At 40.2% G+C, this 15,604-nt stretch overlaps 1 protein-coding gene across 7 annotated transcripts in view; it reads left to right on the top strand.

Moving 5' to 3' along the window:
* Positions 1 to 15,604, top strand: part of TTC7A (tetratricopeptide repeat domain 7A) — a 161,067-nt gene that overhangs the window by 27,442 nt on the left and 118,021 nt on the right. For all 7 annotated transcript variants that reach the window (XM_052684050.1, XM_052682452.1, XM_052681689.1 and 4 more), the window contains 5 exons: positions 693 to 771; positions 3,816 to 3,976; positions 4,411 to 4,474; positions 12,648 to 12,785; positions 13,205 to 13,288. In XM_052684050.1, coding sequence (XP_052540010.1) covers positions 693 to 771; positions 3,816 to 3,976; positions 4,411 to 4,474; positions 12,648 to 12,785; positions 13,205 to 13,288 — 526 coding nt within the window. The remainder of the gene's footprint in view (positions 1 to 692; positions 772 to 3,815; positions 3,977 to 4,410; positions 4,475 to 12,647; positions 12,786 to 13,204; positions 13,289 to 15,604) is intronic.

The following is a 15,604-nucleotide window of genomic DNA, read 5'->3' as shown; positions in this document are numbered from 1 at the left end:
TGATATGTCCAGTGTTTAACTGTTCCTCTCTCCATCTCTTTCAGCACTCAGGCACATGGTTAAGATATCATTTGGTGACTAGGCTGGTTTAATTGCTAATGGTGTATGCATAGTAATGTGAAGATTTTTTTTTTTCCAGCCTAGCCCTCTTTCACTGGAGGTTAAGCTGTGCTTGCAGTCAGCTGCTCAACTTAGCTACTGGACAATAAACTCTTTAAACTACTGTAATTTCATTATGTGTCTTGACTACCAGACACAAGATGCTTACGTACCACCTGAAAGTCATCGTCATTTAAATCATGTAAGCTCAGTATAATTCATACCAGTCCAGTCTGAGTGTGTGAAGAGGAGATGTGGATGCTTTTAAGAAGCAGCATCCGCTTTATAAATACGAACTATGAAAAGCTTCCAAATGTGCCCTCTGTTACTCAAATGCGAATGTGATCTTCTCTGAGGAAGCCATCTGGAGCAGGCATGCTACAGTCACTACCTCACTTGGTGCCATTGTCCTCTGCCTCAGAGTGACTCGTCTCAGTGCCGCACAATTGGTGTGAGGGGTTCCTTTCTTGGCTTCTGTGAATGTCAAGTTTGTTGCCCACCTTTGGGTGCACCATCAAAATATCTCCTTTCATTCATTGCTGGTTTGCATTTGCTTTTTGTTTCATGGTGTTTTTTTTCTGCCTTCTCCTTAGCGATATTGTGAAGGGAATGAGGAGTCTGCGAGAAGTATTACGGACTGTGGAAACAAAAGCTACTCAGACCTTCAAAATGGTAAGGGGAATGAATGGGAGAAGGGAAGGTGGGTGTAATGTGCTGTGCAAGGAATTCTGTTTCTTAACCATTGCAGTAGGACAAAAAATTTTCTTTGCTTGACTGCTTGGAATTTTTTGTTTGTTTTAATACTTCTGGGAGTTATATTTGTAGTGATGCACTTCAAAGTGTTATCTAATCTAAACCTCTGAGCCCTCAGGTCTGGACATACGGGTTACTTTTCTCTCACTCTCTCCTTTTTCTTTTTTTTCCCCTTGCAGTACTTTTTTTGACTGTGGTTTAAATAGGAATAGGAATGAATTTAGTTTGACAGTGCTGTCCCTTGTTTTCTTTGTCTCTTTTGTCAATGTGTGCATGCACAACTTTTCAGATTTGCATGTAGCAGCATTAAGTACTTCTAGCATTTGCAACAAATAAACAGCACTTTTTTTAGACTAAAGTGCTTCTGTGTTCCTCATATAAAACTCACTTCGATACAATGTAGTGCAGAGTGAGTGTTATTTTTTGTGTTGTTGTTCCATGTCTTATAAATCCTGAATACCTCTGATAAAGAAATTGTAGAGAAAGTTGTGTGCCTCATTAATTGGGTAGTTTAACTTAGATGGTTCTTTCGTACCTCCACTTTAAGAAATTTTGTCATGAAGTTACTCAGGATGTGATGAAATCAACAGCATGGAGAATAGCAGTCTTGAACGTGAATGAGAAGTTTGCAGCCTTAGAAGCATTGCACTAATATGGCTAAACTTGTTTTGTGTTTTGTTCAGCTTTCTCTGCGTTTTGCTTAACATTTTGAAGATGGGGAGCACTGGGTTCCAGTGAATGGGACTGATCTACATGTGTCTTCTTCACATACAAATGCAGAGCTGAAATGAAATCCCAGACAGAAAGGGTATCCTGAGGGCATTTTTGCTTAGGTTTCTCACATTTGTCTATTTTGGAACTTTTGTTCTAGAAATGTATCTTCTGGTTGCTTTCAGATCACCTTCCCTGCATAGTCAAGAATGCAGATGCACACACCAAAGTTGTTGCAGGGAATTAGAAGAGGTGACTTAATTGTCATGCTCAAATGGTCACATCCTTTCCCAGAGTGAGATCAGGACTCAGGGGATTATTCTTGCTCATCTGCTTTATTGCTATGCTGAAATGAACATAACCATCTGCTGTTTTATACCGTGACAGAATGTGATACTCAACTGCTCCTGTCCCAATGCAACGGCAGAGAGCTATACAACACCCTTGGGGAAGAATGTTATTCCTTAAGGGGAAATTTGAAGATGTCCATCCAGTAGTTTTTCCTGGGATTTCCATTTTACTGGAAGTTGTGTTTTCATTTTCTTGTTTAGTTTTGAAGAGCTGTCAAGAGGGCAAAGGGAAGAATGTGCTTAATTAAACAAATTTTTCATGCATGAAAATGAAACACAATTTTCTTTTTCCTAATTTGTGGGATCACAGTGTTCTTTAAGCATAATGATGCTTTTTTTAGCCAAAGGCAGTAATAACATAAATCACAGTCTTGGCCTGTTCTGGTTTGTTTGGTCTTATTCAAAACAGGAGTGAAGCTAATTTACACAGCTACTGTACTGTATGTTAAAATCAAAGAAAATGCAAGTATGTGGTTCTTTCCTTTTGAAAGGCTTATCACAAACTGTACTGCTTCTTTTGTGTGAAACAGTAAAGATCTTTCTGTTGCTGGCATAATACTCTTCCCTCCATTCTAAGGCTGTAGGAAAAAATACAGGAGAGTTGGCTCCTTGGGGTAAAACTGACTAAATAATTACACACTGAGACAAAAAATGGTACTGGCTAATGTTGCAGTGCCCTCAGCCATTTTGCCTGTGGTTGCTTGCTATAAAAAGCATAGAAAAGCTTAGTTAGAAACAGAAGGCTTTCTATAGGTTGTCAGTAGGAGTGTGGGGAAGGTCTCAGGATTTCCAGGGAGTTGTGTGTGACAATATTTCTTTAAGGCACTGCAGTACATCCAAATCAGTTTGCCATTTGCTAGATACAGCTATGAAACCTGTCTTTATCTGATGTTGAAGGGACAGTGTGTGCTAGTGTGGCTGCATTTTAGACTAACTCAGATTTCATGTGTGATGAGGCAAATGAAAATAAAGAATCTTGCATCAAAATAAGTTATTTTTCTGAATCTGATCACGTGGATTTTCTTTAAACTCAGGGTGATTTATTTAATCCTACAGATACAACAGCAAAAGTGGAGTAATGTTTCAGTTTATCAATCATACTTACTCTGGTATTTAAAAGAGAATGACTTTTGGCAGGCTCATACCATGTCATAGCACGTAAATAGCATAGAAAATAAATATGCAGCAAAGAAAAGTTAAAAGATGTTTACTGGTGTTAGGACAGGAGGGCTGAAGTTTCAGTCTACCTCAGTTCTGTGCTGTGTTTGCTGTGGTGTAGAGCACCATGCTACTGAAATTCCCAGAAGATACCCCTTGTTTTGATTTCTGCGCTTGTTCGCATGCTTATCTATTTACACCGGGGAAAAAAAAAATAATTAGGGGTTTAATTGGATGAGTCTAAACAGAGACAAATGCCAAAGACAGTTTCGCTAAGTCTGCCTTTTGGGCTCAACTTGACAGCTAATAGATATGAGCTAGAAAGCAAGTATTTAAGGACACTCAGTGGTCAAACGAGGGCATGTGACATTGCAGTCTCGATGTAAAGTTCCTAATCTTTTCTCTTCTTGCCACTATTACATCAACAACAAAAGAGAGGGACAAATAATACTGAGATGAGGCTATAAAGAGCTGCATTGACACCAACAGCTGAATGCTTGCTGTTTTAAACCTCTGGGCTGAGACCTGCTCACAAAATCTTGGTGCTGGAAAAGCATTGGAGTACCATTATACTCAAACGTAGTTACATTTGTGAGACTCAGCAGTCTGTGTGGCAGTCAGTTGTCTTCATTCTCTAACTTGTCCCTTGTTGTTAGGCCTTTGTGATATGTGTATGGTTGTTAGGTGTGTGGGGTGTGTGTGAAGGCTTCACTAATGCATCTTTCTCTGTTTACTGATCTCTAGACTGCGGCCAAACAGCTAGGCCAAGTGCTTCTCCATTCCTTGAGTGAAGACTGTTACTGGAGCCCTTTATCTGATCCTCTCCCTGAGTTCATGAACAAGGAAGATCAGTCTTACATTAGCAATCTGCTTTGTCGGAAGCCTGAGCTATACACAGAAGAGAAGTAAGCATTTTTTAATTTTGGATTATTGACAGAAGGAAGAGAGGATGTTTGAACGCACTACAGTATTGCTAATTATGTCACTGATTGATGTAGTAGCTTTGGGAGTTCTTGTTTTTGACTTCTTATCAAAAAGCCTGCTGGAAAAATAAAGCATTAAACCTAGAGTATTTGATTTTTTTCCACATGAAGGTAGAAAATCCAACCAAATAGCTGTCTTTGCTAAGAAGTGGAAATAATCTATTTATGGTTCGAAATAGCTCATCTTGGATATGTTTCAGAGCTTTTAATTGTGTAAACCTGCAAAAAGAAGGTATTACCTAACAAATGAATTATGTATGAGATGTTTCAAGTTACTGCTCCTCTTGTGAAATGAGAAGGGGAGGCTGATAGGATAATTCTTGACCTTCTTCAGAAAAATGTGTTCTGTCTTTCAGTGTTTACTGCCCTCAGGACAACGTAGAAGAGGCTCTGCTTCTCCTCTTAATCAGTGAATCCATGGTAAGCAAAAAAGGAGTTTGTAATATTGATAGCTCAAAAAGAATATCCAGAATTTTCCGTGTCAAGTCTTCTGGTTGATTTTGTGTACAGAATCTTCCCTAAATAAAGAGAAATGAGGACTCTACTATATTAACAGGAAATGCCATTGCTTCCTTTACTGGTGATATCACTTCTATTAAGTGAAACTTCAGTGAAGAACTTGCAGAATTATCAAGAAAAGGAAATGCCTGTGTTCATCATAGCTGCATGCAGTTTCTCTACAGTGCCTCTGCTTTACTTTTTCAAGGGCTTTTTCTGCAGTTAGGAAGGGCTTTTTGTAATTAACATAGAGAAGGCTGGACCTGGGTCTTGTAGCATGCCAAGTGCAGTGGTACACTTCTGTTAAAATCAGAAGAGCTCGTGTCAGTGTGGCTTGTCTGGGCTGATCCATGTAGGAGGAGGATTTGGAGCAGCAATAATACTGACTGCTGCAGCCATCTCTAGGGCTGGGCTTGCAGTTGAGCAATCATATGGGCTCTTGAGCACTGTAGTCTTGTTCTGCTGAGGGGAATACAGGTTCTCTCTGTGCTATCCAGTAGTATGCAAAATGATGAACTGATCTTGTAACTGTTATGGATGAAGCAGTATGAAAATGCTATTGATAGAGTCTGGATTGCTGTGCTGACTTCAAGATTAAATAAGTATGCTTGTATTTAAGTACTGTCTTATAGGAACTGTCTGGAGATAGATGCAAAGCATTTTGATCTGCTGCACAAAAAACCCTTAAATAAACAAAGGTCTGTGGTAGAGCAGCACAGGAACGATAACAGACTGTTTCTGGGGAATAGAACATCTGAGTATCCACCTTCCTCTTGAGTTAACAGTAGGCTTGCCATTGGCTTATCATTTTAACTGCTCAGTTTATTGTTTCTACTGCTGTGGAAGAGGAAATTTTGCTTAATTCATTATATAATGAGGTGTCTTTTCCATTACACTGTTTTGTTGTAAGCTAGTGAATTTTCTTATGTACAGGTTTGTCAGGAGATGCGTTGGTTTTGATTTATTTATTTATTTATTTTTATGTTTTGAATTTGATGAAGCTTACAAAAAATAAGTTAATGAGAATAAGATTTCCAGTCGAGGTCTCCCTTGCGATATAATGTTAACAGCCAGATAAAACACATTCCTTCCTGCAGGGAGTATTCGTGCCAAGTAATAATGATATGGTTCTGTGAGCCTGTAAGTAACATGATTGGTAATCCTACATATTGGCTGGATTGGTTGTTCTTTTGGTTTTACAGTTAAGAACCTCTTAAAATTAAACAGAAGTTGTACACAGAAGTTAACCTGTTTGGAGCTATCCAGCTTCTCTGACACTTTGATTGCTCTATTAGAGCAAAAATCCCCAGAACAGTACTTTTGTCACTTTACAAATCAGAAGGAAAAAAGAGCAGCCATGTCACTGTAATTCTTTTGCTGGACTGTAATGCCAAGGGCTGTTGCACCTACTCATTTCTGATTTTAGCCACTCCAAAAAGAGCTAAGTGGGACAACGTGGGAAGGAGTGACTGAGAACAGGCAAATGTGTCAGCACATGAAGGGGGCATGGAACAAAGACATGTCCTGTGCAAGAATGTTGATCATTAGAGAACCACAGTGTATATATGTGAGAAACTGGCTGAAAGAAAATGCATTTAAGGTGTTGTAAGCCTCATCCTACTGTCCAAAAAACTTTCTCTGACTCTTAGTGGTGCTGGGTTTCAGCTTGTGATACTGTGCTTTTTGCTTCTTTGCCTCTGCTTCCATTGCTTTTGAAGGGTGTAGCCTTGCACATTTTGGTGGAATAAAATGAGAATATATTAGAATCATAGAATCATAGAATCACCAAGGTTGGAAAAGACCTAAAAGATCACCCAGTCCACCCATTCACCTATTCCCAATAGCTCCCACTAAACCATGTCCCTCGACACAACATCCAGCCTTTCCTTGAACACCCCCAGGGTCGGTGACTCCACCACCTCCCTGGGCATCCATTCCAGTGCCTGACCACCCTTTCTGAAAAGTAATACTTCCTAATGTGTGTGTGTATTCTAAAGTGTTAATAAAGTGCTCCTTCAGTGTTTTGCTCACTTAGAGCCTAAATATGTAAAAATCTAGCAGTGTGGTAGACTCTTCCATAGCCTTAAAAATGTTCCAGAATGTGTTTTAACACTTGCAGGAAAAGCTTTTTCCTCGTGGCCCTTTTCTTAGTTACCTCCTGTATTCTATCTGTTCTTTTGATAACAGGAACCTGTTTTCCCAAGCAAAGACATCTCAGTAAACAATGAAAAGCATCCAGTTATTGGGTTTGGCACATGCTCATCCTTTGTGCCAGCTATTATTTAGCTGCCGTGGCTGGCTGCGGAGCTCTTGTGGAGGAATCTGGTGAAACAAATCGGGTATCCTCAAGAGTACCACAGTCAGGGCTGTCTATAGGGGCATTGGAGGCCTTGTGGCTAGGTTCTCATTCCTTATGCACAGCCTGAGCAATGGTTTGGATGGATGGGCTGTTTGTGAGAGGAGAAAAATGCACTCCCTCTAACCTGGGAGGAGGCCAGCTTCTGCTGGCTCTCACAAGCTCAGGCTGCATTAGAATGATGGGTTCTAGTTATGCACTGGAAAAACGGGCCATCCTATTTTTAAACTGCCAGCCCCATTTCTGCCTGTGTTTAACCCATCAAACCCAATGGCACTGTCTCTGGGAGGGCTGAGTGCGTGTCAGAGCTGCACACGGTTCCTTGCCCCCATGGTGGGTGGAAGAGGTGCTGGTTCTGCTGGTCCTGTCAGCACACTGGGGCTGTTGTGCTGCTGGAGGCAGCAGGGGAGGTTTGGCAGTACTGATTCTTAACCGCCGTTCTGTTTGTTTCAGTGTCTGTTCTCAGAAGTGTTGTTGGTTGTGCTGCCCCTTAAGATCAGCTTGAAGTTTCTCAGAACATGGAATGGAACGCTTTCTATTCCTTTTAGTGTGTATTTTTTAAGTTTAAAAAACAAAACCAAACCAAAATAAGTTCTTGATTTGTATTTAGAAATCTTCCCTTCTTGAATCAGAGGTCTAAATCCTTTATTTGGGCCTTGGCAATGCTGTCTCTTACAGCTAGGGATTCTGACTGGTGTGGTCCACCAAACATACCAAATAATGTGACTTTTTTAAAAATCTTTTTGATTCTGTGTTCACTACAGTCATACTGGAAATGAAGCTCCTTGTGTCCAAAACTGATAAATTCTGTTCCTGTGTAGCAAAGATTAGAAATGTCATCCCCATCTTACCTCTGATTTGAATCCCTAAAGGCTATTTGACCTTGGAAAGCCTAAGAACGCAGAGCAGATGGTGAGGAGGGAAGTAAGATAGTGGGACTTGTCCTGTTCTTTTTGCTGGTGAGAGCAATCTCATGGTTCTCAGCATGCCTTTAAAGGAGTAAGTTTCAACACATTTGTATTTAAACACAGAAACAATTAAAATGCATTGGCTCTGCAGTTCCTTACTTTATAAAATAATAGCATCCCACAACTGAAAGAGGAAAAACTTATTGCCTTTATGGAACCTTTCTTTCCTTTCCTTCTTTTTTTTATTATGGTTCCAAGCCCAGTGATGCAACTGGGCAGTCATGTATTTCTTTCAGGATCTTTGACTATAGCAGATAAAGGAAAAAATTGGGGACAGCATTGCCTGTTCTGTTTGTTCCTTGCTTGCTTTGTCTTTATGGCTGCATTGTGCCTCCTTGATAGAAATGGAGTTACTTACTCATTTTAATTGAAGTTGCTACTCATACAAACCAAGTCCTTTACCATGCTCTGCTGTGTTTGTGCTGTGGGTGAGAAACTCAGCCTTCCAGCCTCTTTGTATTTATGGGCTTTTTAGCTGAGACAGTTAATGTGATCTTTTAATCTACAGGCTGTTGCCTACCAGAAATGAGACAGATGCCACGCGGTTCGTACAGGCAGTAAGTTTTCATTCTGTGAGCTGCTGCTCTGAAATCGAGCAAGTTGTGGTATCTCAGTCTGAGCAGATATGGGAGTGGTTGAGGTTTAGTATTTCCTCCTTATTCTGCCTGCTTCCCGTTCTCACAACAGCCTTGTGGTCAACCTCGAGCATTTTCTTTGTGTCTTCAAGTGCTGCGTAGAGATCATCAGTAATGTAAGATGGGAATTCAGCAGCCTTTTACATCTGAATGAGTCTGTGCCACTGCAAGGAGTTCATTCATTTTGTTGGCAGTACAGGCAAAGCAGCCTGAATGAAGACCCAAAGGATGTGGGCTGAGTATTTCCCATCTCTTAGCAGAAGCATCAACTGCATGATTTTAAAGCTTTGTTGTCAGTCTTACACACATAGCATTTGTTTTTCCTCTCTTAATGTTAGTATTGAGTCACACCAATTACATTATTACAGTACACTGTAGAACATGCTGCAGTTCTGTATAGATGGGTTGCAGTGGATCTGGCAATTATGTCTCTTTTGAAAAGACACAAGTTGAACATTAGAATGCCCATGAATTAAGGGGCAGGCAGCAGGCACTCATTAAAGATTTTAATTGCTTTCTTTTTCTTATTTGAAACAAAGCAGGGGGAGCCATCTTTCAAAGAGAGCAATTAAAGGATACTTCATAGCTAATTGTAGTGTGAAGGGACTGCTACATGGAATATGCTCTATTGAGATGCATATGATTGCTTGATGTTTTATTAAGAAGCATATCTCTGTACTGTGGTAAAATTCGATTTTCTGCAGCATAAATGTGTGTGTGTAATAACTGCTGAAGTAATGGCTGTTTGAATTTGCTGTGGGCCTTTTCCTCTCTACAGATACATGTAATAAACATACCATAAATAGGCTGCAGTTATCACGTGGCTGTGGCACAGCAATGTCAGTGACGTACAGCAAATCCCTGTGGATAGGTGGGTTGTCCTGATGCAGATGTGCTGTATATGCGGGTATGAAGATGTAAGCTGTCCACAGCTCAGCAGGACTGTATAGGCCAATGGCTGATCTGCGTCAAAGCAGACGTTCCCTGCTGTAACCTGGCTGGGCCTGTGCAGCTGGAGTGCCTGTGCTGGGCCAGAGACACCGTCATGGGGTAAGCTGTGTGAGCTTGTGGCACCAGCTGCAAGCCCTCTTGGGTGCATGCATCCTGCCACTGCTGGGAGGGTGCTTGCTGTTGTTGGTGTTGTGTCTGTAATGAATCCCAAAATATGCAAACACAGTTCATCACTGGGTTGCCGTGTTCCCCAGATAGAGAGGGATTGATTTTATATTTTCCTCAGTGAATACAAGTCAGTGCTGTTGGTAGCGACCTTCTCCATCCTGCACGTTCTTACAGAGGGTCTCTTCTGCCGGCGTGACTCACCAGCTCTCCATCCTGCCCGTGTGCAGTGAGGCACATCTGTGTGACAGTGGTAAAGGGAAGAATCACACATGGGCATGTCAAAAATGTATTTGTAGCTCTTCTGATTCTGCTTAGAGTGGAGGAGAAAATGCAGTGGGACAAATCAGGGAATTGTTGCTTACCGATGCTCTATTTAGAGATCAGTGTTGGACAAATAACCCTTTTTCCAGTTGTGTTCAGGAAAATTAGTGTAAAGAGCAGAAACACGGGTGTTAAAATAGCAATGATGGAAATGGCTTGCACCTGTGTTGACCAGTGACTGTCAGGATTTCTGGCTGCCCCAGTGATGTTTACACAAACATAAACAAAGACAGGAAAAATGGTGCTATAATCACAGCACCCATCATCTTTAGAAGCCAAAGAAATATTTGCATTTTTCTGGGGATTTCAGGAAGTATTGATTCACACTTCCCTCCTCTTCCCTCCTCTATGTAACACTGCAAAGGTAAATGGTACCCTGAGCCTCGGGATGATGGTTTATCTTATTCGTACACAATCCATGCTCTTTCTACTACTAATGCATCAGTTTGCAGTGAGATTTGGTGTTCTATAAACAGCTCTGCATTAACATAAGGGTTTCTTGATTTTTGAATAGCTGGAATTAGCAATTGAAGATAGGGTCAGTATTTACATAACCATTAAAAATTGTGAGGATGTGACTTGTGAGAATTGTGACTTGATAAATTTGCTCAGTGGCAACTTTTGTATGTGGAAGTAGAGTGATAGATTGTAGCGACCTTCTGTGGCATTGAGATTTAAAAGATGGAACAAAATACGGTTTATGACCTTGTAAAGAACATTAGTCATGCCTATGCATATGTTGTTTTTAACTACTCACTGCCTAGGTGAAGTACAATGTGTACGATATGTTCAGTATGACTGCAATTTTAGAACATTACCTCCCAGTAATACATCCCATTCCTACTTATTGTGGAATTAGGACATGTTTTTGTATCTAGCACCAACATCTGCTAGCAGATGTTAATGGGCACTCATCAGTTCTAGTTAATTTTCTATTTGTGCTAATGCAGCAACTCAGAAATCATAGCTTGGTGCTAGATGGATACCCAAAAAAGCATCAGGCTATAATTGATTCTGATGGGAGGCCGATCAGACTACAGAACATGAGGGTGCTATTTTCTATCCAAAAAAAAGTCATCATTTAAATGATGTAGAAAATCATGTTAATGCTGTTGTATATACATAGGAGAAATCACATGGCAATGAGAATTGTTCTGTATAAGCTTCAACTCTTGTTAAAGTAGTGATCTTACAATCTCTGAAGCTTTCTTTCTTTGCTTTTTTTAAGAGGCTTTTAAAAATTTTATTTATTTAAGTGTCTTGGAGTTAAATGCAAACAGAGCCTGGAGCATTTTTTTAGTTATATCTGCTAAAGACAGATGAGCCATGCTTCTCAACACTGGTTGCAGAATTTTCTGTTTGAAGTTGCTCTCATTGTCTCACACGTCTTGTTCTGAACTGTCTTTTTTGATCTCTAATTGTCCTTTGCAGTAACATGAGAAAGAAACCACTTTTCTTGCTACAAGAAGTGGTATAAATTTTTGCACACGATCCAAACACTGTACTGAGTCTGACCTGTCAGTTTGACTTTAAATGTTTCACTGTATGGCTCTTGGTTGTGATTTGGTTGTCAGTAACTGTGTTTGCTGTTTCAACTGTTATAAAGTGCTTGGAACTGGGTACTACACAGATAATGTAATGATGATACTGTTACAGCTTAATCATACTAAAATATGTGTGGGTTTCAAGGGCTGTATATTCTGGAAATTTTTATTTCGTTTAATTCTCATGTTTAACCTTTTTAGGAAAAAAGAAAAAATCTCCCTGCAATTAAAAAGAAATAACCTCCTTGCTTTGGGGAGGGAATGTTTCGTTTGTGTTTGCTTTGGGTGAAATTGTTGGCAGTGTCCTAATTTTTCTGATCTTTTAGGTGTCAGACCTGAATGTTTTCTTATGTTGTACTGAGCTGGGATGCCTGGGGTGCTGTCTCTGTGTGGTCTGCATTCTCAATAGCATACAGCTCTGTCTTTCTCAGAGGTCAGGCAGGCTGAGTGAAGCCCAGCCTGAGTGTTTGGAAAATAGAAGGAGTTTTCTCTTTACTCTGGGATTAAGATTTTCCTCATTGTCCACAGAAAGCAGAGGCTGGGATCTTGAGGTAAATTTCAGTCTATGACATATGATGTTTTGGAACATCACAATTGTAGGCAAATGAATTAATAAAGAACACAGATTTGAACAAGTTGTCAAAGAGGTGATGAATGTCCCATCTCTGGGGACGCTCAAGGTCAGGCTGGATGGGGCTGTGAGCAACCTGATTGAGCTGTAGGTTTCCTTGTTCATTGCAGGGGGGGAGTTGGACCAGATGGCCTTTGAAGGATCCTTTCCAACTCAAACAGTTCTGTGATAGATTAAGGATAGCTTTGGATTTTTAATTATGGAGAATCTAATCTGTTAGGTTTGTTTTCTAACTTTCTGATTCTGTGAAACAAACCAGATGAGGTATTCATACAGATCCTTTCTGTATGTGCAGCTGTCTTTTTGAGTTTACTTTGAGTGTGGATAAAAATCAAGTCTACTTCTGCATGGGAGCATCTTCTGTATTTTTGTGTATTTTTAATTAAAAAAAAAATAAAAATAAAAAAAACCCCAAACTTGGTGATTTTACTTGGCATGCTATAGGTGATCGGCAGAACTTCTGAAGGTGTCAGTTCTGTTGCTGTATTGATGTCTGACTGTCCATTTATATCTGTACCCAGGCAAACCGGGATGCAGTGATCAGCCGTGCCCCTGACCAGCAGGATGACCGCGCTGTCAGCTTTCGGGATGCTTCTGAAGTCTATGACCTTCTCAGCATCACTCTGGGCAGAAGAGGGCAGTATGTCATGCTTTCTGAGGTACCTCTGGCTTCTCTTTCAACTTCCAGTTGAAATGTGCAAGAGTGACCCCATATAGTCTGTAACTGCTGGTTCTTTATCAGGGAGGAGAAAAATCAAGCATACTATTTGACAATTAGTAGAAACAGCTGCAGACCTACAGCCACACAGGCCAGAACTGTTTGAGACATTAAGCTAATTTTTATGTAGGCACTTGAATAAAGCAGTCCTAATTTAAAGTGTGATGTTGTATGCTAGCAGGCCCCATTAATTGAGAGGAGGAAGATGATGTCATTATCAAAAAAACAACCTGACCTTCTCCACAACTAGTTGTCACTCCTTGTTTGATTTCTGAGCCATGCCAAAGCATCAGTCTTGACAGATATATATTTAAACAACAATAAAAAAAATCTGACTTTTCTCCAACGTTTGTTTCTCAGTGCTTGGAGAGAGCCATGAAGTTCGCGTTTGATGAATTCCACCTCTGGTACCAGCTTGCCCTGTCCATGGTGGCTTGTGGAAAGGTAAATTTGAAATCAAAGGACTTTAAAATGGCAATTTTTCCTCCAGTGGAATGCATCTAGGTTATCTTTTTGAATGTGTTTGATTGTGTTTTGTGTGGGTAGGCGCCACCAGACAGTTTATGTGAAAGGACAGTGCTCCCCTTTGAGACTTTGATTGCACTTCGTGTGTGTGCACTTCACAACCTGTACTGTTCTTTCCATGTAGTGTTTAATCTTCATTATCAGAGGGAAAATGGATTTTACACATGGCTGTGGATTGAAAAGCATTATATTCCTTTCCATTCCATGGTGTTTCAACGTAAAGAGTCTTAGCATAAGATGGCTACTGATGTCTCACTGTCCATCAACTCTGTGTTTTTGGGCAGTTGACTTAACGTCTCTTTAAGTTGTTTTTCCATCTGATCACAGCATGAGTTGGACTGGAAGAGACCTTAAAGATTTTCAAGAATATGCTGATGCTTTTTCTGTAGAAAAACAAAGGATGTTTGAATGCATGTACTTTTGTCATAACACAAGTTTTTTAAAATTAATGTAGTATTTGTCAAAGTTACCAGTAAGCCACTGATTTGTCTGAAGTCTGATTGCAAAAGATAGGCAAAGATGGTACAAATCTTTTCTTAAAAGAAGAGATTTCCTGCAGGAAAAGTAGGTGATTAAAAAAAAAAAAACAAAAAACTGGTTTGTGCTGAGAGTCTCTACCTACAACTGTTAGGAATTGTGAGCAGATTAATGCTGTGTGGTAAAAGACCATTACAGCATAGTCTTATACTGCATGCCCATGGAGTATAGGTGGTTCAGGCGGAACTAAGCAGAGATCACCAACTAACTATCACGAGCCACATGATACCTTCTCTTGGCCTTTCATGGCCTTAAGCAGAATTGGAAACTGTATTTGGAGTGAAAGCTGGAGATAAATACACAGTGTAATACTTTTGCAAAAAAAATTGTCATCCTGCAATTTATGAGTGACAGTAAAGCGTGGAAAATGTCTGAAGGGATTCCTTTCTTTTTATGAGCATAGACAAAGCCTTAAGCTGTTGGGTTAAGAAAATGGAAGACCAACAAGAGAAGGTCTATTAAGAGCATCAAGGATGGCTAAGGGTATAGTTAACACTGTGGAGAGAGGGAAAAAAAAATTTAGCCATGAAGGGAGAGGGAAAAAATGACCAAGATAAGCAAATCTTCAAGAGTTTTTGTAAAGAGGTGTTCTATTCTGTCTGTAATGAATAGGATAAGATGTGATATCTTCCAGTTGCAGCAACCCAAGTTCATGTTTCCAATTAGGAAGAAAAAAAATGAATTGCAGTACACTGGAAAAGACTGCCTGTGGAGCTTGTGTGGAGCTTTTGTCACTGGTAATTTGTGTAACACCCTGGATTACAATTGGATATGGAAAATGATAGCTTGACTCAGTCACATGCACGGAAATATGAAGCTCCTGGAGGAATAGGGGAACAGCAAGCTTGGTGTCATGGTGTAATACCTTGCGTTGGCCTTTGTCAGGTGAGGGCTATAGAAGTTGGGTGCAGCTCCCCTGGGCATTCAGCTGGAGCTAGCACATAGCTGCCCTCTCTGCCTTTCCAAATCCTCTGGATACCTGATCTGTTGATATTCAGGGTGACAATGACTAGATACCCAGTGATGGAAGGCATAGTATCTACCCATAAACTCTCTTGACTTAACTTGGAAGGTTTATTGCCATTAAAAGTTGTGTAGCCTATTTCTGATGGCAAACAGTGCTGTAACCCTAATCATCTGTTCTAGAGCAAACCTGGATTTTAATTGCTGGTAGTTGAGAGTGTATCCAGAGAGTAACTTTGGTTTATTCTTAGACTTGTCTGTAAATGAGAGAGATGGAGCTTGATCTTTAACTTCTAACAATTTGCATGAGAAGTCTGTCCTCTTTATACACTTGCATATCTTCTCAGCTTTTCTAGAAGGTACTGTATACATGAAAGAGCTATGTAAGCACCCAATCTCTGTAACTCTGTCCTATCTTTTCAGATATCCTATTATGTCATGTCTTTTTGCCTGAACTTCTAATATTTAGAAGGTAAAGTGGCCTGATCTTGCCTGTTAATGTAAAAGCTCTCAATTTTCTGAGCCTCCTATGGGGCAGAGGAGATTCCCTTACACAGCAATCTTGCCTGTGCAGCATTTCACTCCTAATCCACAAGTATTCTCTGAGGGTTCCTGTCGTATACTCTGCAATGCGTCATCTTGCTAATGGGAGATACAGCATACATTTTTATTCTTCTTTGCAGCTTGATAGCAGAACAGATTTCATTTACATGAAAGTACTCCAGTGCAGCAGGA

This window comes from Tympanuchus pallidicinctus, unplaced genomic scaffold, assembly GCF_026119805.1.
Source record: "Tympanuchus pallidicinctus isolate F22 unplaced genomic scaffold, pur_lepc_1.0 scaffold1, whole genome shotgun sequence".
Lineage (NCBI taxonomy): Eukaryota > Metazoa > Chordata > Aves > Galliformes > Phasianidae > Tympanuchus > Tympanuchus pallidicinctus.
This window is presented reverse-complemented; position numbering and strand designations above follow the sequence as displayed.